At 42.0% G+C, this 23,140-nt stretch overlaps 1 protein-coding gene across 1 annotated transcript in view; it reads left to right on the forward strand.

The window, feature by feature from the left end:
* LOC124804857 (acetylcholine receptor subunit alpha-L1) overlaps window positions 1–23,140 on the forward strand; it is a 617,332-nt gene that overhangs the window by 543,900 nt on the left and 50,292 nt on the right. The window contains exon 6 of the mRNA XM_047265212.1: window positions 6,666–7,009. Within this exon, the coding sequence (XP_047121168.1) occupies window positions 6,666–7,009 (344 nt within the window). The remainder of the gene's footprint in view (window positions 1–6,665; window positions 7,010–23,140) is intronic.

Below are 23,140 nucleotides of genomic sequence, written 5' to 3' on the forward strand. Positions count from 1 at the left end.
GCGGAAGGTGACAAAACTTGGATTTCATGGTCGAGCGGCTGCTCATAAGCCACACGTCACGCCGGTAAATGTCCAACGACGCCTCGATTGGTATAAGAAGCGTAAACATTGAACAGTGGGAAAACCTTGTGTGGAGTGACGAATCACGGTACACAATGTGGCGATCCAATGGCAGGGTGGGTATGGCGAATTCCCGGTGAACGTCATCTGCCAGCGTTTGTAGTGCCAACAGTAAAATTCGGAGGCGGCGGTGTATGGTGTGATCGTGTTTTCCATGTGCGAGGATGCACCCCTTGTTGTTTTGCGTAGCATTATCACAGCACATTGATGTTTTAAGGACCTTCTTGCTTCCCAGTGTTGAAGAGCAATTCGGGGATGGCGATTGCATCTTATAACACGATCGAGCATCTGTTCATAATGCACGGTGTGTGGCGGAGTTGTTACACGGCAATAACATCGCTGTAATGGACTGACCTGCATAGAGGCCCGACCTGTATCCTACTGAACACCTTTGGGATGTTTTTGAACGCTGACTTCGTGCTAGGCCTCATCGACCGACATCGGTACCTCACCCCAGTGCAGCACTCGGTGAAGATTGGGCTCGAATTCCCCAAGAAACCTTCGAGGACCTGATTGAACGTATGCCTGCGAGAGTGGAAGCTGACAGAGACCAATGGTTGTCCAACATCATATTGAATTCCAGCATTACCGATGGGGGGCACCATGAACTTGGAAATATTTTCAGCCTGGTGTCCGAATACTTTTGATCACATAGCGTACATCTCTGGTGGCTTAGGAAGCAGTCGAGGCATCTGCTGATTCCAGTGGCCGACTCATGCTGCCATATGTCGTTGCATCAACCCTGTGTCGAGGTGACGTCTAATCAGCAGGTTTGGACCCTGGTGAGGAAGGCGCACCTCGTCGGAAGCTCCGCTCGGGAAAGGAGTGACCACGCCACAGGTGTGCCGTCTCTCAAACATCATTCTGGGCGTATACTATCCCTCCAAGGTCACTGCCCGTGTTTTCCCATCATATGGATGGCGATGTCTGATGGCGTGAGGTCATGCTGAATGCCGATCCTGGCCTGCCGATATGGTAGGCTGACTGACGCAAGCCATGCTGGAGTTTAGAGCAGTTTGTGCCCCAGGCTGACACAGTGTTTGTGGGCTTCTGGGTTATCCGTCAGTGGCGGCTGGTACTGGAGGCTGTCTTCTGTCTCCGTGGCTACGAATCGGTGGTCATCTCCTAAGGCGGCAGGAGTATGACCGGTATTGGAACAATCTGATACACAAGGTGTGCAATACAATAATCAGAGAAATAAATGTGAACTTCTTGAACGCTATTGATCCTACTGATCGACTGTCTGTAGCCTAGCGAGGTTGAGCGCTTTTGCCATCAAGGAGTGCGCTTCTTGACGTCATTTTTCGAGACTGAATCGCTTCTGCTCTTTATCCTCTTTACAAGATTTCTTTTGGGGGTGGGGGATGAGGGTAGGGAGGGATTCTCTTCCTGCAGAATTTCAAAGCGGCTGTTGAGTTGGACCAAAAATTCGTCTCTTTTTTAGCAATTTTGAACACACTGGCGTGTTTGCATGTCACTTTCTTAAGATTGTTTCTAGCTCTGGCTGTGAGTTGTACTTGTAGCCATCTTTTTACTAGAAACAGGTCGCTCCCACACTCTACACCCCGTGCTATCTTTACATCCGTCAGCCAGTTCTTTGCTTTGATGTCAACTGCAATGCGATTTATCTGATTAACTGTTTTACCATCTGGCAGCACCCAAGCTTCTGTCGATGAACATCCCTTTCGATGTTGCAAAGGTTAGGAACCCGATGCAGTTGTCATTGCTGATATCATGTGAACTGTGTCTTTTAGTTGTTGAATGGAATACATCTTCTCTTCTCACGTAAGCATTCCTATGGGCCAGTAAGACTTTACAATTGCTGTTGCATATGCCATCCATGACAACCTGAGATCTCGCATAGAATTCATCCTTCAGTCGACATGTGCTTTCTTCTGAGTACATGGCAATTCACAAACGACACTTTACATATCGTGGTCCTTATTTTAATACTGTTATTCTAGACGTCCTGCCTCGCAGCTTTCATAAAAGATGGTATACTTTTCCACACCGAGGGTACCAGTAACTTCTCAGAAAATCTCTTGTAAAGCTTTTACATCCATGTTATATCATTCGATCACCTTGACTAGGCTGCAATGAGGCAATTCCTTTGTAAAAACTGCGAATTTTCTACGTTCCACATTGTATACGTCGTTCACACATTTTCTTCATTTCGTGTTATCAGATTCGAGGTTTTTTGTAGTAAGCTTACCGTTAACAAGTTTTCTGTCTTGGAGTGGTAACCCATCGCCAACCCCCAATCTAGATGCCCTGAACGGATAAGTTTTCACTATTGACAGCAGTGGCGACGGCATGTCGGAACTCAAGTGTCAAACACTTCAACGACCCGTAACGAGGAAACGCTGGCCTGTGACGTTTGTGATATGTACTGAGGTGGCAAAGTCATGGGATGCCTCCCAATATCGCGTCGAACCTCCTTTTGCCCGGCGTAGTTCAGCAGCTCAACGTGTCATCGACTCAAGTGAATGCCGAATATAGATACCGATGTTGCGCTATTCTAGGAAAAGTACCTGTGAGGTCTGGTAGAAAGCAAAGTAGAAATGAACATATAACTTCGTGTAGGTAATTCTGTTACTCTGACTACAGTACTTTGCCAGTGAGAAATACGTAAAAGGAATTAAAGCTCTGAGAGAAGGAATAAAAACCTTTAAGGACAACTATGTCATTCATATTTCGCCAAAGACGTAAAAGGACTCAGAAAAGCACTTCAGGGGAATGGATAGCATCTAGAAGAAAAGGAGAATATGGGATAGAGATTAAGAAAAGTAAAGAAAAGTGATGAATTGTAGTCGAATTAATTTAGGAAGTGGTGACGGAATTATATTAGGAAATGGGACACTAAAAGGAGTAGCTGTCTTTTGTTATTTTTGCAGCAAAATAACTCATGATTGTCGAAGTAGGGAGTGTACGTCGAGGTGACAAAAGTTATACGATATCTCCTAATATCGTACTGGACATACTTTTGCCGGGTTTGATGCAGCAATTTGACATTCAATGGACTCAACAAGTGGTTGGCAGTTCCCTGCAGAAATATTGAGCTATTCTGCCTCTATAGACGTCCATAACTGAGAAAGTGCGGCCGGTAAAGAATTTTGTGCACGAGATGACCTCTCGATTATGTCCCATAAAAGATTCGATGGGATTAATGTAGGGCGATCTGGGTCACCAAAGCATTCGTTCGAGCTGTCCAGGATGTTCTTCAAGACCATTGACATGGTACCTTGTTATCCACAGAATTCCACCGTTATTTGGGAACTGAAGTCCAATAATGCCTGAAAATGGTGTCCAGGTAGTCAAGCATCGGCAGCAAGTATCGGTTCAGTTGGACCACAGGACCCAGCCTGTTCCATGTAAACGCCACCCAAGCCATTGTGGAACCACCATCAGCTTGCACAGCACCTTGTTGACAAATTGGTTCCACGTCTTCGTGGGGTTTGCACCACACTCGAATGTTATCATTAGCTCTTGCAAACTGACATCGGCACACATCAGCCCAGGCCACAGTTTCGCAGTCGTCTAGGGTCCAACCGATGTGGTCACGAGCCCAGGACAGACGCTGCAGGCGTTGTCGTGCTGTTAGCAAAGGCACTTGCTTCGGTCATCTGCTTCCAAAGACCGTTAATACCAAATTTCGCTGCACTGTGCTAACAGATACATTCGTCATACATCCCACATTGATTTCTGTGGTTTTTCTGGTATTGTTCCTTGTCTGTTAGCACTGACAACTCAACGCAGATACCACTGTTCTCGGTCGCTGAGTGAAGGCCGCCGCTCGCTGGGTTGTCCAGGGTGATAGGTAATCCCTGAAAGTTGGTATTCTCGACACAATCTTGACACTGCTGATCTGGGGACTTTTAATTCCGTAACGAGTTCCGAAATGGAATGACCAATGCACCTAGATCGAACTAACATTTTGCGTTCAAAGTCTGTTAATTTCCGTTGGGCGGCCATAATCACGTCGGCAACGTTTTCACACGAATCACCTGAGTACAAATGACAGCTCCGCCTATGCAGTGCCACTTTATACCTTCAGTACGTGGTGCTACCGTCATCTGTATATGTATACGTATATTTGTATATTAAACAAAAGTATTAGTTTTTATCTGCTCTAATAACTCTACAAATCTGTACACGGAATTTAATTTGTATACGAACATTAGTTTCAGATAAAGTTCTCCCAAGTGTTGGATGGCTAAGGCTGGGTCAGTACCGTGGTCACGGCGTCCTCCAGTCCTATGGACTTCTTCTTATGATGGGAGATGAGGTGGTTGGTATACGAGACGTATTCGTGAGACACCTGGCTATTTTGAGCCCAGTACTCCGACGCCAGTTGTACATTAATGTAAATGGGGGACATCTTTAGCAACATCTCTAAAACAATATTCATTACAAAACAGTATGACCAACATCTCTGAATGTCACTAAAGTCAAAACTGTCATGGGAAGGGAGCAGTGAAACGGTACACCCATAACATTTTTGTCACGTAAAACAGCGTTTCTTTATCTTCTCTCAACGTTCTAAAATTATATCCACTTAATTTTTTTTACAAATTGTCTGTTGTTTAGTAATGACCACAGGAGCCACAAAAATAGGAGACTTCACTAAGACAATAATCGTTGGTCTTCCCAGTTATTTGGATGTCAGCAGTTACCTAGTTATAGAACGCATGAGTTGGTTATTTTGGAAATCCCGTAAGTCATGTAATGGAAACTTGTGTGAACGCAGAGAGGAATGAACTATAAACTATTTGTAAACTGTTTGCCTCTGGGGATTAATACTTACGGAAAGAATCCTGGTAAGATTATATGAGCTTTAATTATTTATTACACTTCCCAGTAGATACGTTTAAAACTCCATGGCTTATGTGATTTTTAAAGGAAATGAACAACATTTTTCAGTACCGTCTTAAAGAAAATACAGAAATGATGCTCATATGACCTACTCATGTGTGTATTTTCAGTAGAAAATTTAACATTCACATCACCAATAAACTGCGCGCAAGTTTCACAAGAAAGTAATTTCAATACTTGATGATACATGGAACTTGCTTCTTCAATGAAAATGAAAATAAAAACTCCCACTTCACTACTTGTCAGTGGTACACCAGTTATATTTAGTATTCCAAAAACTTTTAATTTCCTCTTCAGTAGACAGGTATTTATCCGCCTATCTAGGACATACCATTTTCTTTATATCAGTTGGAATACTACAGGACTATATCGACTGGCATTGTAATGGTGCTGCTATCGCAGTTTAGAAATCTGAATGTGTGACGTACATGGCCATTAATCCACTGACTAGATCTGAGTACACCAAAATGATCCGTCGAGTAAGAAAAATTGTTATACTGTGATGATTTCCCCCCTCGAGGCACCACTCTATAGTGGAATTCGACAGAGGGTAGTTTTCTAGAGCAAGGGAAAAATGGTTCAAATGGCTCTGAGCACTATGGGACTTAACATCTGAGGTCAGCAGTCCCCTAGAACTTAGAACTACTTAAACCTAACTAACCTAAGGACAACACATACATCCATGCCCGAGGCAGGATTCTAACCTGCGACCGTAGCAGTCGCGCGCTTCCGGACTGAAGCGCCTAGAACCGCTCGGCCACCGCGGCGGGCAGAACAAGGGAGGCCACCAGGTTTTATAAGCAACAGTACCATTCCGTTCGTGATCACTGACTGTGAATTTATTATTCCTAAATGCATTAGTAACCAGTGGCGCATACTCCATCAATATGTAGATATTATCACATTTCCTGTCACCTAGTATTAAGAACAAATAATTACATCATAGGTTATCCTAAATATGAAATAGGTTATATTTCACCAATCCCAACATCAGAAACCAAAACGCTGGAATAAGTTAATAGTTACTTATAATTAAGTCATGTATCATTAATAAGTACTAGGCTAATATGAAAGTTTACTTGGAACGCAGATAACAATTTTGTCGATACACTACTTAGTTTTATTGTAGCCTCCATATGGAGTTTGTTTCATTCCGGCTGTTTCTGTTTAATTACACGTATATACGTGTGTATTTTTTAATTTCTTTTTTTTCCATTTTTGACACTCATCGCTGTCGTCTGAAGAAGCCGTGATTGCACTGCTTGAACAATCAGAGAAGCTTCTATCACGAACCCGAAACAGCGTGCTTCCCGCGATTCATAAAATTCGCATGTCAACGACATTCTGTAGCGGTAAAATGGTCTGTGATTCACGGAGTTTCAAAACCGAAGTAAATATATATGATCTCTTCACGGCCATTTTACAAAGCACAGATAATCGACTTCTACAGTCAATGAAGTATCTACCCTTCAACTTTTATTTTCTGACAGAAAATAGAATTTTCAAAAAGAGTGATTCGGGAGGGTTTTAAAAGTAACCGATTTCAGTTCGCTTCGGGGCAGCTAACTGTGCGAGTGATGACACAACGCAGCATGAGGTGGAAAGTTAGTGCTGTTAGTGGAGACTTACTTGCAGCTGCTACAGAGTGGTCTCGTGCGCGGCCGCTGTTGCAGACATCTTCTTCAACATCACGCTGCGGCGCAAGACGCTGTTCTACACGGTCAACCTGATCGTGCCGTGCGTCGGCATCTCGTACCTCTCGGTGCTGGTCTTCTACCTGCCGGCCGACTCGGGCGAGAAGATCGCGCTGTGCATCTCGATCCTGCTGTCGCAGACCATGTTCTTCCTGCTCATCTCCGAGATCATCCCGTCCACGTCGCTGGCGCTGCCGCTGCTCGGCAAGTACCTGCTCTTCACCATGGTGCTCGTCGGGCTGTCCGTCGTCATCACCATCATGGTGCTCAACGTGCACTACCGCAAGCCCAGCACGCACAAGATGGCGCCCTGGGTCAGAAAGGTGAGCCCCTGCCTGCTCTCCGTTTGATACGGTACCGACGTACTCACTATTTCGGACATTTCATTCGAACCTGTCACACGTTCCGAATTAGGAACAATCTCTTTAAGTTCAGAAATTAATTTATAGCATCACTCAGTAATAGTCATGACACGTCACATTCACTGAATTGAATATGCAATCAAAATACCTATGGTTATTGGTTGCTTAATTGAATTTTCTGTGTGGCAGAATTTCGCATACAAACCTCTTATTTTGTAGGTCGGTAAGCTCTTCTATTTTCGTAAATGTTTTACACTTTGTTTCCCCTGATAGACCATTGGTTAGAACGCTGCGTACTGAGCGTAAAGTTACGTACGTTTACCCAAGGATAATATGATGCCTCAGATGTTCTGTACGTGTGTACGAATCATCTTTGAAAGGTAAAAACGTGATGCTCGTAACTTTCTGAAGGAAGACAACTTTAAATTGAAAAGCAATATATAGAAAGTATTGTTATTATGGGCTGTCACTATCCCTAACTATCCTTACAATGCTTCCTCCATGAAGCCCACCCCAACTGCTGATATTCTATTCAAATCCGCGTAGATCTTCTGTATAAAGAATAAATGTGGCGCTTACTTACTCTCAGACCCCTGAATGTTTCTAAAATAATGACAGCAATTTTTTTCAAACAGAAAGAAAGAGAGCACAATTAAGGAACGAATGGAACGAACGCTGCTATGTTCAAGAGTAAATCAGTGTCTCCATTCCTGTACTTGGCGAAATTTGCGTCGTTCTTCGTTTTAGTTTCCTTTGAAGTACTTCCTGGGTATGAAAATTAACAAAATTTTACACCTACATGACATAGGACTTTTTATTATTGTAAGATTATATTATATCTAGTTATAAGGCTGTAGGGATAAAACTGTTCGTTTTATTTGAATTAAGCTAAAATAATATAGACTGACAGTACGTTAGCACTACTACTTTGCCGCATTATTGGTATATTACGAATAACGGTACTATTGTAAGAGTGATGAATGCAGTCATCAGAACGTGGGCCTATTATGTTGTTGTTGTTGTGGTCTTCAGTCCTGAGACTGGTTTGATGCAGCTCTCCATGCTACTCTATCCTGTGCAAGCTTTTTCATCTCCCAGTACCTACTGCAACCTACATCCTTCTGAATCAGCTTAGTGTATTCATCTCTTGGTCTCCCTCTACGATTTTTACCCTCCACGCTGACCTCCAATACTAAATTGGTGATCCCTTGATGCTTCAGAACATGTCCTACGAACCGATCCCTTCTTCTGGTCAAGTTGTGCCACAAACTTCTCTTCTCCCCAATTCTATTCAATACTTCCTCATTAGTTATGTGATCTACCCATCTAATCTTCAGCATTCTTCTGTAGCACCACATTTCGAAAGCTTCTATTCTCTTCTTGTCCAAACTATTTATCGTCCTTGTTTCACTTCCATACATGGCTACACTCCATACAAATACTTTCAGAAATGACTTCCTGACACTTAAATCAATACTGGATGTTAACAAATTTCTCTTCTTCAGAAACGCTTTCCTTGCCATTGCCAGCCTACATTTTATATCCTCTCTACTTCGACCATCATCAGTTATTTTGCTCCCCAAATAGCAAAACTCCTTTACTACTTTAAGTGCCTCATTTCCTAATCTAATTCCCTCAGCATCACCCGACTTAATTAGACTACATTCCATTATCCTTGTTTTGCTTTTGTTGATGTTCATCTTATATCCTCCTTTCAAGACACTTTCCATTCCATTCAACTGCTCTTCCAAGTCCTTTGCTGTCTCTGACAGAATTACAATGTCATCGGCGAACCTCAAAGTTTTTATTTCTTCTCCATGGATTTTAATACCTACTCCGAATTTTTCTTTTGTTTCCTTTACTGCTTGCTCAATATACAGATTGAACAACATCGGGGAGAGGCTACAACCCTGTCTTACTCCCTTCCCAACCACTGCTTCCCTTATATGTCCCTCGACTCTTATAACTGCCATCTGGTTTCTGTACAAATTGTAAATAGCCTTTCGCTCCCTGTATTTTACCCCTGCCACCTTTAGAATTTGAAAGAGAGTATTCCAGTCAACATTGTCAAAAGCTTTCTCTAAGTCTACAAATGCTAGAAACGTAGGTTTGCCTTTCCTTAATCTTTCTTCTAAGATAAGTCGTAAGGTCAGTATTGCCTCACGTGTTCCAGTGTTTCTACGGAATCCAAACTGATCTTCCCCGAGGTTGGCTTCTACTAGTTTTTCCATTCGTCTGTAAAGAATTCGTGTTAGTATTTTGCAGCTGTGACTTATTAAACTGATAGTTCGGTAATTTTCACATCTGTCAACACCTGCTTTCTTTGGGATTGGAATTATTATATTCTTCTTGAAGTCTGAGGTTACTTCGCCTGTTTCATACATCTTGGTCACCAGATGGTAGAGTTTTGTCAGGACTGGCTTTCCCACGGCCGTCAGTAGTTCCAATGGAATATTGTCTACTCCGGGGCCCTTGTTTCGACTCAGGTCTTTCAGTGCTCTGTCAAACTCTTCACGCAGTATCATATCTCCCATTTCATCTTCATCTACATCCTCTTCCATTTCCATAATATTGTCCTCAAGTACATCGCCCTTGTATAGACCCTCTATATACTCCTTCCACCTTTCTGTTTTCCCTTCTTTGCTTAGAACTGGGTTTCCATCTGAGCTCTTGATATTCATGCAAGTCGTTCTCTTATTTTCAAAGGTCTCTTTAATTTTCCTGTAGGCGGTATCTATCTTACCCCTAGTGAGATAGGCCTCTACATCCTTACATTTGTCCTCTAGCCATCCCTGCTTAGCCATTTTGCACTTCCTGTCGATCTCATTTTTGAGACGTTTGTATTCCATTTTGCCTGTTTCACTTACTGCATTTTTATATTTTCTCCTTTCATCAATTAAATTCAATATTTCTTCTGTTACCCAAGGATTTCTACTAGCCCTCGTCTTTTTACCTACTTGATCGTCTGCTGCCTTCACTACTTCATCCCTCAAAGCTACCCATTCTTCTTCTATTGTATTTATTTCCCCCATTCCTGTCAATTGCTCCCTTATGCTCTCCCTGAATCTCTGTACAACATCTGGTTCTTTTAGTTTATCCAGGTCCCATCTCCTTAAATTCACACCTTTTTGCAGTTTCTTCAGTTTTAATCTACAGGTCATAACCAATAGATTGTGGTCAGAGTCTACATCTGCCCCTGGAAATGTCTTACAATTTAAAACCTGGTTCCTAAATCTCTGTCTTACCATTATATAATCTATCTGATACCTTTTAGTATCTCCTGGGTTCTTCCATGTATACAACCTTCTTTCATGATTCTTAAACAAAGTGTTAGTTATGATTATGTTGTGCTCTGTGCAAAATTCTACCGGGCGGCTTCCTCTTTCATTTCTTAGCCCCAATCCATATTCACCTACTATGTTTCCTTCTCTCCATTTTCCTACACTCGAATTCCAGTCACCCATGACTATTAAATTTTCGTCTCCCTTCACAATCTGAATAATTTCTTTTATTTCATCATACATTTCTTCAATTTCTTCGTCATCTGCAGAGCTAGTTGGCATATAAACTTGTACTACTGTAGTAGGTGTGGGCTTCGTATCTATCTTGGCCACAATAATGCGTTCACTATGCTGTTTGTAGTAGCTTACCCGCATTCCTATTTTCCTATGCATTATTAAACCAACTCCTGCATTACCCCTATTTGATTTTGTGTTTATAACCCTGTAGTCACCTGACCAGAAGTGTTGTTCCTCCTGCCACCGAACTTCACTAATTCCCACTATATCTAACTTCAACCTATCCATTTCCCTTTTTAAATTTTCTAACCTACCTGCCCGATTAAGGGATCTGACATTCCATGCTCCGATCCGTAGAACGCCAGTTTTCTTTCTCCTGATAACGACATCCTCTTGAGTAGTCCCCGCCCGGAGATCCGAATGGGGGACTATTTTACCTCCGGAATATTTTACCCAAGAGGACGCCATCATCATGTAATCATACAGTAAAGCTGCATGCCCTCGGGAAAAATTACGGCTGTAGTTTCGCCTTGCTTTCAGCCGTTCGCAGTACCAGCACAGCAAGGCCGTTTTGGTTATTGTTACAAGGCCAGATCAGTCAATCATCCAGACTGTTGCCCTTGCAACTACTGAAAAGGCTGCTGCCGCTCTTCAGGAACCACACGTTTGTCTGGCCTCTCAACAGATACCCCTCCGTTGTGGTTGCACCTACGGTACGGCTATCTGTATCGCTGAGGCACGCAAGCCTCCCCACCAACGGCAAGGTCCATGGTTCATGGGGAGGGGGGCCTATTATGATGTGCAACGAAACTAAATCGCTCATTCAATGCTCCTCCATCCACTGCCGTTTATCCATGTCACATTCTTTGTGAGTAGTAATCGTTTTTTGTAAACGGCTTTATTCGACTGTGGCCTGCTTTACTTGTTGCATTTTTATATTATCTCCTTTCATCAGTTGTATTCAATACTCAATTCTTCTACGGAACTTCGTTCTTTTGCTGTTTGATCCTCTGCTACCTTCACTATTTCTCATGTAACTCGTCTTCTATTGTACCAGAGGCTGTCCGCCCTCATCTGTATAGAACAGCGTGTTAAAAGTTTAACAGAAATCGATAAATTCTGTCTTTATGAAACGGTATGCAACTGTGTATGAGTATAGTCTGAGGAATTAGCACTCCATTACAAGAAATGCTACTTTTTACATACTTCAATTGAAATCTGAAGATACGGCGTCTTGATTTCGCTAGGAGGAAAACGAGGAGAGAGTAGACCAATGGAGACTTGGCACAGTTCATTCATTCGCAGAATGTACAAATTTATTTTACACAGGCTAAATTACATTAAACCAAATTAAGAATATAATTAAACAACGATTAATGTTAATACTGAACAATAATCAGTAAAGGCAGAAAATTCTAATTATAACTGCCAGGCAATAACTGTTTGCCAGACCATAAGAATTAAGACCAATGATACCATCTTCGAACCACATTTAAAGAGCCATAAAAATTACCAAAACTTCATGAGGCGAAGACATCAATAAAAAATATAATAAAACTGAACAGGCCACTTAAAAGACCACAGCCAAAAAATTCTTAAACTATATTACAAAATGACCAAAGGAGGAGAACAAAAGATTTAAAACCTCATACAACAGGCATGGTAGCAATGCTTATAGCATTTGAGAATAATGTTCAAATAATTAAAATTAACATTAAATGAGAATGACGTTTCAGATCTCAGCCGTTAGTAAAATGTTTAAATAACTTATGCAATAAGATTATAAAAAGGAAGCACCTTTAATTAACAAACAGAATGCCTCAGAATTGCTCTAAAATTTCAACTTTAAACAGCAGCGTTAGAAATCACGGCTGCCGTTGGAAGGAATAACACTGCGACAGACTTACAGCGCGAGCTCTAGTTGCCCAAGGCTTGCGCATAGAATCGCATGAACAGGTGGCTGTGCAAGCCTGCTGGACTGAGAATGAGTTGACCTAACAAGGTTCTGTAAACAGCACCGACGCCAGAGCAGAAACACACTCAACAAAATTCCCTACAGCTCAAATTAATTCCAATAAGTGTAAGCTCAAGTCACAGCCAATATTATAGTAAATAATGATTAGGTTCTGAGTAGTTAATGCAATTTCTTACAGAGCGATTCTCGAAATTTAACAATCTTCTAAGAAGTTAGTAGAAAATTTAAGACACCACTTACAGTTGACGTAAGGAATCTTCAGAATTAAATGGTTGTAACAAATCCTGCTGGAACAATGACTGAGCCAACTCTTAACCAATTTCCCTAAATTCTGCGGCTCCTGAGCACATAGACAGTCCAGGCCAAGCTGACACAATGTGTCCTAAAAAAACTAAAATTTTCATATAAACCACCTAAATACAATAAACACACGATATGCATAACCTGAAGCAGAATACGCAATACGTTAACCTCAACGAATAAGACATATTAGGAAGACAACTACAGATTGAGCACAGTATTTATCCAAAATGTTTAAATTAATCATAAGTCACACGATTCTTAATACTAATCCTGATAACATTCGCGCAACACGAATGTCCACTTTCACTCCACGGAACAGACAGTCTGTGATAATATTAAACATCTACCAATACCGTGAGCCAGAACTAATATCAGCTGATAGTTATTAATAACAGTCAGATAGAAGCACTTATCTTACGCTGCTAACTATACTACTAACGAACTTCACAACAGACTTCTTTGTAGAGGCGGAAGCTAACATTAACCCAAATTAAAGGTGACAAGTACACTTACGTTTCACAGATCAAACTTCCAGTATAATTAAATATACAAACATCTAACTAAAATATTAAACGGATTTTTTTAACGCACAAATCCTCGCTTATATAATTTAGCCTGTAAATTCCACGCGGGCGCGGACTTCAGTAGCAATAAGCAGAATGTGAGAATTTAACAATTTCGGTAAACACGTTCTGACAGCTCGGCGGGATTTCAGTAATCCACTCCTGAGGTTCCCCGGCACTGCACTCCAGACAGAGGCGAACCCACCCCCTGTTTAAACTACCCAGGTTACGCCAACCTAGTGACAGGTGGGGTAGCGATAGGAGGCTTCATTTCCTCTTGGTTCCTCCACAGATAATCCTTTAATCATACTCGCTGTCATATTGCCAGAGGGAGCTGCGATCGCTGTGCAACATCTCAGAGCCAAGGATAAGAGCTAGATTTACTAGAAAAGATGCAATAGATCAAAAAACAGTGCCTGTTGCTGAGGTTTTGCTGCATCAACGGCGAACATGTAGTAAGCTATATTTTTTTCTTCCTATTTCGTTATTTTGTGGGGGTCACATGGAGAAGACGTTTGAAATTATATGTACAGTTTACCGGAAATCGGTAAGTGGTATCATTCTCAAATGCCTGATGAAAAATAGTGTGGAAAATTTGCATGCTGTGAGTTGCGCTGTCTCAGCATATGTATACAGTTTCTAACTTCAGTATTTGAATTATGGTGTTAAACTTTTAACATTATATGAGGGGTGGTCAAATAAAAACTAGACGAGTGGTAAAAAAAGTAAACAAACCGTTCATAACTTCAAAATTAATGCCCATAACTGTTAACACTTTTATTCTATGGAGACAAGACGGTCACTGCCTTCATGGAAAAAATGTTGTGGACGGAACCGTTATATTACCCAGTTGTACACCTCGTCGTCGAAGTAAATCGACGGACGCGAATGTTATGTATTTTTTTTTCTTTTTTTCCGGGCTCCAACAATGTGGAAATCACATAGTGAGGTATCTAAATTGCATAGAGAATATATAAGGTCTTCTAAGCCTACCTTGAAAACGTGTGGATGGGCCCACGTGGTAAATTTATTAACAGCTATGGCGATTACTTTTGAAATAATAAACAGTTTACGTACTTTATCCCATGCGTCTCGTTTTCATTTGACTGCCCTTTGTACGTCGGAATGTGCAGATTATGACAGCATTTTAAATTTTTAAATTTTCAATAACTATGCGAAGTAGGGGAGACTGTTGTACGTAGCAGATAGCGTACCCAGGAACACATGATATTTCTGGGTGTGTACTTCAGTCTAGTGACTGGTTTTAGAATCTAATGAAGGATTGCGCCGCTAGTGACTGGCATAAGGAGTTTCTCATATTTCCTACAATTTTTGTTGTTGCTAGACGTGGGATTATATTTTAGCCAGCATTTGTAAATTTTTGGATTTGTACATATTTAAGAGCTATATAATATATTAAAATTATTTGTAATATATTATTAGTTCCCTAGTTATAGAACTTTGTGACGTAAAATTCTATCTATTTTTAAAACTGTTTATGCAGGGTGCGATCATTCGAAGAAAATAAGTCTAGTAAACATGGGCTACAAAATACATAATATAAGAGCTATGTGTTGTTGTTCAGTGGAAGAGACGTGTTTCACAGTGGTGAAGATGGACAACTGCTCACACCTCTTCAGGTATACATTTTAGAACCCACCTTTACTATACTTATTTGATTTGAACGATTATTCCTTTCGTATACCCGAATATTGCCCAAACCTTATGGGACACCTTGTATAACGCTAAGTCATATTTCCTCATTCTAGCGCCATCCTGCACCTTGAAACAGAAGAAGGTTTTTCTTACCATGAAACATTTGATATTAGAAAATTAACTGAGTTTTGTTAATATCTTAAAAATTTTACCTACATAAAAATGGGAATTTCAGTCAGTTTTACATAGCTTCAACTTCAAAATGTATTTAACTTATAACTGATTTTAATAACATGTCTGCATAATTTGATTTCACTTAGAGAGTACTGGTGTTTGGCAGAGTGATAAAGTAACAGAGACTTTATTAAATACATTAGTGATAAGATTTTCTGCATTGCAACGCTTTTAAAATAAATGAAATATTGTTTTCACATTTGGAAAAAATCTTAATTTTCCAGAGGAATTTATTTAATTTCAGAAATGGACAGCAGCACATAACATTAATAGGCTACCATCGTTTAACAACGGAATAAGAGAATATTCTACATTTAAACTATTATTGGTTTCTCTGCCTAAAGCTTACTGCAGTTAATTAATGAGAGTTTTACACCGAACACATTTCACTTTTATTACAAAGCATCTTCTGTGGTCATTCTTGAAGTATGGACACATTTGTTTCTACATTTTTGTTTTGATAGATTAGAAAGAGTGTCTCTTTATGAAGTTGGTGTGGAATTTACTTATGGTGTACCTCCCACTTGTTTACATATTCTGCAAGCTACTGTTTTTTCCTTCTTTTTTAGCTTGGGTTGAGATCGAAAGAAATGTGATAACACGACATGGGGATCCTGGAGTGGTGGTGACTGAGACAAAAATGCAATAACAGCTAAAAATCTTTATTATTTTCACAACAACGAGCGTGTGCTTGCAGGAAATAAGTACACTTGCCAAACATATATATTAAATCAGCGAGCAAGAACAATTATTTTACATACGAACTTCCAGCATAATGGAGTATCTTGGATCAGCAACTTCTGTTAATCAATAGAACGATAAACCAGTGCAAATTTTTACTTCTTATTCATTCGAAGATTAGGCCGAGACCCATTTTCAAATCATGATAACAAAGTCGAAAACTGCATTTTCGCAGATGTCAGAAATGTGCAGTGAAAGTTTACAGTTCATACAGATAATTATTTTGTAAATAAAGATTTAGCAATTTTTGAAAGAATCTTCTTTTTAATTGTAAACCAAAGCTTGGAATCACAGTGTACTCAAGTGGGACACATAAGAAAACGCCGAATATACATAAGACAATACAGTTCTTGAAAAAAAAATGTAATTCTTCAAAAACTTAGAAATCTTAAGCGATAAACAAAAAATCAACTATAGCCCGTAATCGTGAAATATTATACGGAAGACATGGAATCATATGACCTTTGTATTTTCTTTTGAAGTCCTTCAATAAATAACCAAATCGATATAATCTCAAACACTTGACAACCAGTGAAGAAGACTACTAAAGAGTGACTATGTAAACAAATACCAAAGACTTTTTCTTAAAAAAACACAGTACCTTTCATGAACAGGTCTTCAAGAGGACACACACAAGCGGGTGTAGGTGACCCCTAGACGTTCGCTATATGTACAGCCAAACGTCTCCCGGTGCAGGACGCGTAACAAGAGCAAACACACTTTGTAAGACAGAGAAAGAATCATTAGCCTTGAACTCGTGGAGTTATTAATGGGTACAAGACCCCATCACGAACACTTTACTGAATTTTTCTTAATAAAGCAAGACCCGGAGTGGTCGGGTAGGTGGTGTTGCTCAATAAATTTTATGAACGTCCTCAAGCACAAATAAACGTATATCATAACTGTAGAAATCTAAGAGACTGGAAGAAAAATCAGTTGTTGTGCTCATTTAACCCTTGGCGAAAACAAAAATTACCTGAAGCATGGACCAAATAAGATAGGGCCCATGTATTGAGGAATCGCTGTCAGCGCTAATACACAACGTGATGATGTAATGCCAAAGAGACCTCAAAGACAAGATGGCACAAGGGGACTCACCATTTTCAACCGACATCTATATGAAAGTAGTCAGAAAGTCGACGAGCAGCAACTGGTGAGCCTGTCGACAAGGAAGCACCAACACCGTATGTGGCACCCTCGTGTGAACCTCTGTCAGACGTTGCCCGGTTCACACTTTCGTCTGACATCCGCCAGTGGTCCCGTAACCGACTGTCCATCCGATTCCTCGTGCATCCCACCACCACCCCACGGTGCTCCTAAGCTGGCACTTAACATCTCTCGAGCACCAAAGAACCTTCTCGTCCTGATAGTGGGAACTCACACGCCCGTAAGGCATATTCTGGACGTGAGTCTTTTTTGCCTTTTTGCACTTTCTCTTACGCAGCATTGGGGTCATTTGCATTTCACCTCACTTCAGAAATAGAAGTGCAGTTACATCTGTTCGCACTCAGCACGGTATTGCTGTATTTATGGTTGTTCATTTGATTTTCGTGTAGGCTGTGATCGTTGTCTGCCTTTTAATCTTTTAGAAAAGTTAATATTTAATGTGTGTGTGTGTGTGTAAGTGTGTGTGTGTGTGTGTGTGTGTGTGTGTGTGTGTGTGTGTTTTTATGTGTGTGTAGGGAAGAGAGAGAAAGAGAGAGAGAGAGACAGTGTATTATTGAATATGTCTTACATGTTCAGCGGAGATTATACACGTGTATTAAGCAAGGAGATGCTAGAAGTGCCCCACTGCATTATTCAGGTATTTCTGACACCTATTTTCGAAATTGTTCTTTACACTCTGTAGTTCCCTTTGAGAAGTGACAGCAGTTTCTTGACGAATGCTGGTTTTAAGTTCCTCTAAATCCTGTGGAATTCACTTGTACACGTTCTATTCTAACGTCCCCAGAAATAAAAATCGCAATAGGTTAAGTCGGGGGAACAGGGGGTCTCATGTGGTAAATGTGTCTTGAAACAGGCCATGAGTCTTATTTAATGACAAGCTGGCTCCGTGTGCCACCGCAGAGCCCTGCTGAAGGGCCGCGAAGCACGTTCTCTCTCACTTAGTTGGTCAACAAAAGGCAGCAAAATATTATCTACATATCTCGCCCCGTTAAATGTTTAAGGGAAAAGAATAGGGCCTACTATTTTCTCACCACTAACATCATCACATCACACTCCTACTTTCCGAACATTTACAGAACTGCAACCTTTTGAAGGGTCATCCGGTTTAAGTTGTGGCACTTAACCTGGATGCAGATATTTTATAGGCTTGTAACTTGGTAGCCAACCCTCCGGCTCGTGGGATTGTATGGTTCATACAAAATTCCCATTTGCTGAAAAATATGCCGAACGGATTTGCAGGAGGCCTTTCACCAGCATGTCCAGAGTCATGTGGAGATGCTTCTGTAAGCACTGTAGGTGGCTGAAACTTCCTGGCAGATTAAAACTGTGTGCCGGACCGACACACGAACTCGGGACCTTAGCATTTCGCGGGCAAGTGCTCTACCAACTGAGCTACCCAAGCACGACTCACGACCCGTCCTCACAGCTTTAATTCCGCCATTACCTCGTCTCCTACCTTCCAAACTTCGCAGAAGCTCTCCTGCATACCTTTCAGAATAAGCACTCCTGGGAGAAAGGATATTGCGGAGACATGGCTTAGCCACAGCCTGGGGGATGTTTCCAGAATGAGATTTTCACTCTGCAGCGGAGTGTGCACTGATATGAAACTTCCTGGCAGATTAAAACTGTGTGCCGGACTGAGACTCGAACTCGGGATCGGCACATAGTTATAATCCGCCAGGAAGTTTCATATCAGCGCACACTCCGCTGCAGAGTGAAAATTTCATACTGTATATGACTGTGTACCTTTCTTGTCAGTAACACCGTTTCACGAAATTTATTGAAAAATCGATGAATCTTGTTTGGATTAGGAAATTTAGTATTAGGAAATTGTTGTTGAAATATCTCCTTATCGCACGTGTTGATGCTGTACGCAAGCATAAATCACACATGAATACTCTTTGGTTAATAGAATACTTGTATTACCTACCCCGTGTCACTTGAAACTTTTTCACTCAGTACAGTATATTGCGTCGCCTAACAAACACGTAATTTCTACACACAAAGAGGCCTCGCCAGCAGAGACCAAAGAGACGCGCGCGTTTGTGTCAGCAAGGTGGGACTATGAACGATATTTTCTTTCAGTGCGGATGCACACTATTCCCTCTCTCTTACGGTGATCAGGAACTGCGAATAAGGGGTTTAAGTGTGTCACGATGTCAGTAGTGCGTAACAGGCTGGGAACTTGAGTTAGAACGGGAGCAAGTTCAGATGGCTGAGGTAACAAAGCGATGGCCCGCGTCAAGTGGGAAAGGCAAATTAAAGCCCTAATCCGACATAAATTTTCATCTGTTACCACCGACACATTTCAGTGCCCACATACAGCTAGCGTCATAAAAAACTTTGAATGGTAAGGAGTAAAAGTATTGGTTTGCCGAATCTGCCAACAAAAGATAGTAAGTAAATGGCACATCAACTTTACAAACAAATACCGTTTCTAATCAATAACTTCCAAAATGTGCAAAAATATGTATGCCTACTTCCAGGATGTCCAAAGAAGATGCTGTAAGCTTACGATAGGGGAGCCAATAATAATTGACTCTACCATCTGATGTGAAAGATGGTCATGCAAATAAATTCAGAAAAAACAGAACACCTTGAATGACTAGAGATAGGCCATTCATTTTCACGCAACATATTCTGCAGAAAGATTAGCATTTAAGTCACTCTGCTCAGCATGTGTCCAGTTGCCTAGTAGCTACACGGTCCGCCATGGGCTCTGATAACTTGTGCCATGCGTGATGTGGCAAATCCATCAATGCTGCGTTCACCTGGTTCCGAAGTTCGTCTGAGGTAGTTGGCATTGGGTCGCAGTGCTGCAACCGCCTATTCACCGTATCCCACACTTTTTCGGTTGGTGGCAAGTCTGGTTATCTGGCGGGCCAGGGCAAAAGCTCACATCCTGTGACATCAAGAAGTCACGTCTTCGTGGAGCAACATGTGATCGTGCATGTCTTGGTGAAAGGCGTCTGGGATGTTGTGCGGAACGGGATGTCATTCACGTAGCTCACACTGGACACAGTGCCCTGGACACACACCAGCTGTGATGATGATGTTTGGTTTGTGGGGCGCTCAACTGCGCGTACAAAGTCGTAATTTTTTCACACTCCAACGTTTTACGCACTCCAGTCTAGCGACAATCACGAATGATGATGGTGATGATGGAAGGATGATGACAACACAAAAACCCAGTGCCTGAGCAAGGAAAAATCCCCAACGCGGCTGGGAATCGAATCCAGGACCCCGTTATGCAGAGGCAGCAACGCTAGCCACTAGGCCACGAGCTGCGGGCAAAACCAACTGTGATTTGTCGTTGTACCCAATAGCATCCCACACCACAAGGCTATGAGTTGGTCCTGTGCAAACGTAGTCAGAGTGATGCCAACCCCCCTGTCTGAGGCGAACCGAAATACGGCCATAATTTTGAAACAAACAGAACCGGCATTTGACCGAAAACACTATCTGTCTCCAGCAGTGACGTCGTTCTATACGCCATTTCCATCTGATGTGTATCTGCACATTCGTTAGTAGTAGGCGGAGAAGTGGATGACGCGTACGTAACCCATGCCGTAATATTCGGGGACGTACTGACGCCCCCTGTATGATATGTTACACTTTCCCGCTGTTGCCCCTGAGCCGAGGAGGACGCAGATTTGTCCTGCAATGCCATTGGGTGAGATGTCGGTCTTCTCAGGGGGTGGTGTGGGTAGTACGACACGACCCATTTTGTAGTGTTACGTGGCCTTCCGTGAACCATTCGGCACACACCCTACACCGTCCTGAAGGATTTTGTCCTACACGAGCAGCAGTTTGGCGGGTGGATGAGCGAGGTGGTGCAGTGGTAAGCAAACTGAACACGCAATCGGGAGGACGACGGTTCAAACCAGCGTCTGGCCATCCTCATTTAGGTTTTTCCGTGATTTCCCTAAATCGCTCGGACAAATTCCAGGATAATACGTGTGAAAGGGCCTCCCTGTTTAGTCCCACTCCCCAAATCAACCAGCTACCCAACTGAATGGATGCATCACATTCTCTCATGACAATAATGTGTCTCTCTGATTTGACGATACGATTTGCACATACGTCTGCGATGTATCTTGCACGTTTGTTCAAATCTCACTGGTCGATTACCTTCGGTTTACGACGATAACGAGAGCTGGAGGCATTTTTAACCGGTAGGTGTTGTTGCACAGCGATATAGATGTCGGCCCGGCCTTGAAAACGCAGACCAACATGGTTCAAAAGCTAATAATTTTTGCAGAACATACTAATGTGCTTGTTATTTGAATTATCTCTAGTCGTTCAAGGTGCTTTTTTTTTAAGTCAGTGTAATGTAATATTTCCACTACGGTGCTCGCTACAGTCTGAAAAGCATTCCATGATACAACATAGAACACTTTCATTTTCCCTGGAATCTGTTGTGCAGGCAACCTGCAAACGGGATTGGTGATCAGGGTGACCAATTTTTTTTTTTTTTCCTTTATTGAACTTTCAGTTCCCCTCCTGGTGCGGGCTGGCATCAGCATAGGTGCTGCTCTTCAGCGTAGAGATGTTACAATTCTACAGGAGGACATTTAAAACAATAAAAGGGAGAAACATGGTTGAACATAGATATAAACAAGGGGGAACATAGTGGTTCAAATGCCTCTAAGCACTATGGGACTTAACATTTCAGGTCATCAGTCCCCTAGACTTAGAACTACTTAAACCTAACCAACCTAAGAACATCACACGCATCCATGCCTGAGGCGGGATTCGAACCTGCAACCATAGCAGCAGCGCAGTTCCAGACTGAAGCCCCTAGAACATCTCGGCCACAGCGGCTGGCAGGAACATAATGGAAGAAAGTATTCAAAAAAGGGGGTGACTGTAAAATGGATTTAAAAATCAGAAATGTATTTTACATAAAAAATCCACACATTGTGAGAATTAACAGACACATGTCCGAGTATGGCAGGAGCATAAAAAGTTGAAGAACGATTGAAACACCACGTGATGGGGGGCGTAGCTTGGAAAAATCACGGATAGCAAAACTATACACGAGTAGAGGATACAATTAAAAACCACACCACATGACGTCACTGTAGATCTGCACCGGACAGAACACTGACACAGCACACTCGATGATGAATAAAAGGCTGGGGGGATCTGCCAGGGGTGGGGATAGGAGGGAGGAGGGACTGGAGGGGGAAAGGGTTGGTATTAGAAGGGCAGAGGGAAGGGGGATGGGGATGGAGTGGGAGATGCATTGTAGGGGCTGGGGAGGAAAAGGATGGGATAGGAAAACAGCTGAGGGGTGAGTTCAGTGACTCAGGGGGGGGGGGGGAACCGCTTACGGGGAAAGAGGGGATAGGAAATGGGGTCTGTGGACTGTAGGGAGGGGTGGGGGGAACAAGGCCAGGCTACAGTTGGTAAAAAGGGTAGATGTCATGGCGAACATCATCCGGAAGGCGGTAGTAGGGTGACCTTTTTTTTTTCTTTATTGAATTTCGATTCCCCCCGAAGGGGGCGAGCTGGCAGCAGCTTAGTATGCCGCTCTTTAGCCTACAGACTTTGTTTTAAAAAGGTGAAGATAATATATAATAAAAATAGGCGATGAAATCGGAGACTTAAATGGTAACATGGCAAAAAAATCGTGGAACTTGTTGTGACTTGGCAAGACAGCCAAGTCACTATGAGAGGAAGCCAAAAGGCACGCGTTTAAGCTCACGCAGGCTGGCGTGAGGTCTGGAACAGGTAAAGTAATTGAGACTAGCAAATAAAGTACGAAGCTGCTGGAATACTTAACTTTAATCCATAAGTGGTGAACATAGCTCTTGACGATACATGCATCACAAGATAAATAGCAAATGATAATGGCGCCTTGCTAGGTCATAGCTAATGACGTAGCTGAAGGTTATGCTAACTATCGTCTCGGCAAATGAGACCGTAATTT

This window comes from Schistocerca piceifrons, chromosome 7, assembly GCF_021461385.2.
Source record: "Schistocerca piceifrons isolate TAMUIC-IGC-003096 chromosome 7, iqSchPice1.1, whole genome shotgun sequence".
NCBI lineage: Eukaryota > Metazoa > Arthropoda > Insecta > Orthoptera > Acrididae > Schistocerca > Schistocerca piceifrons.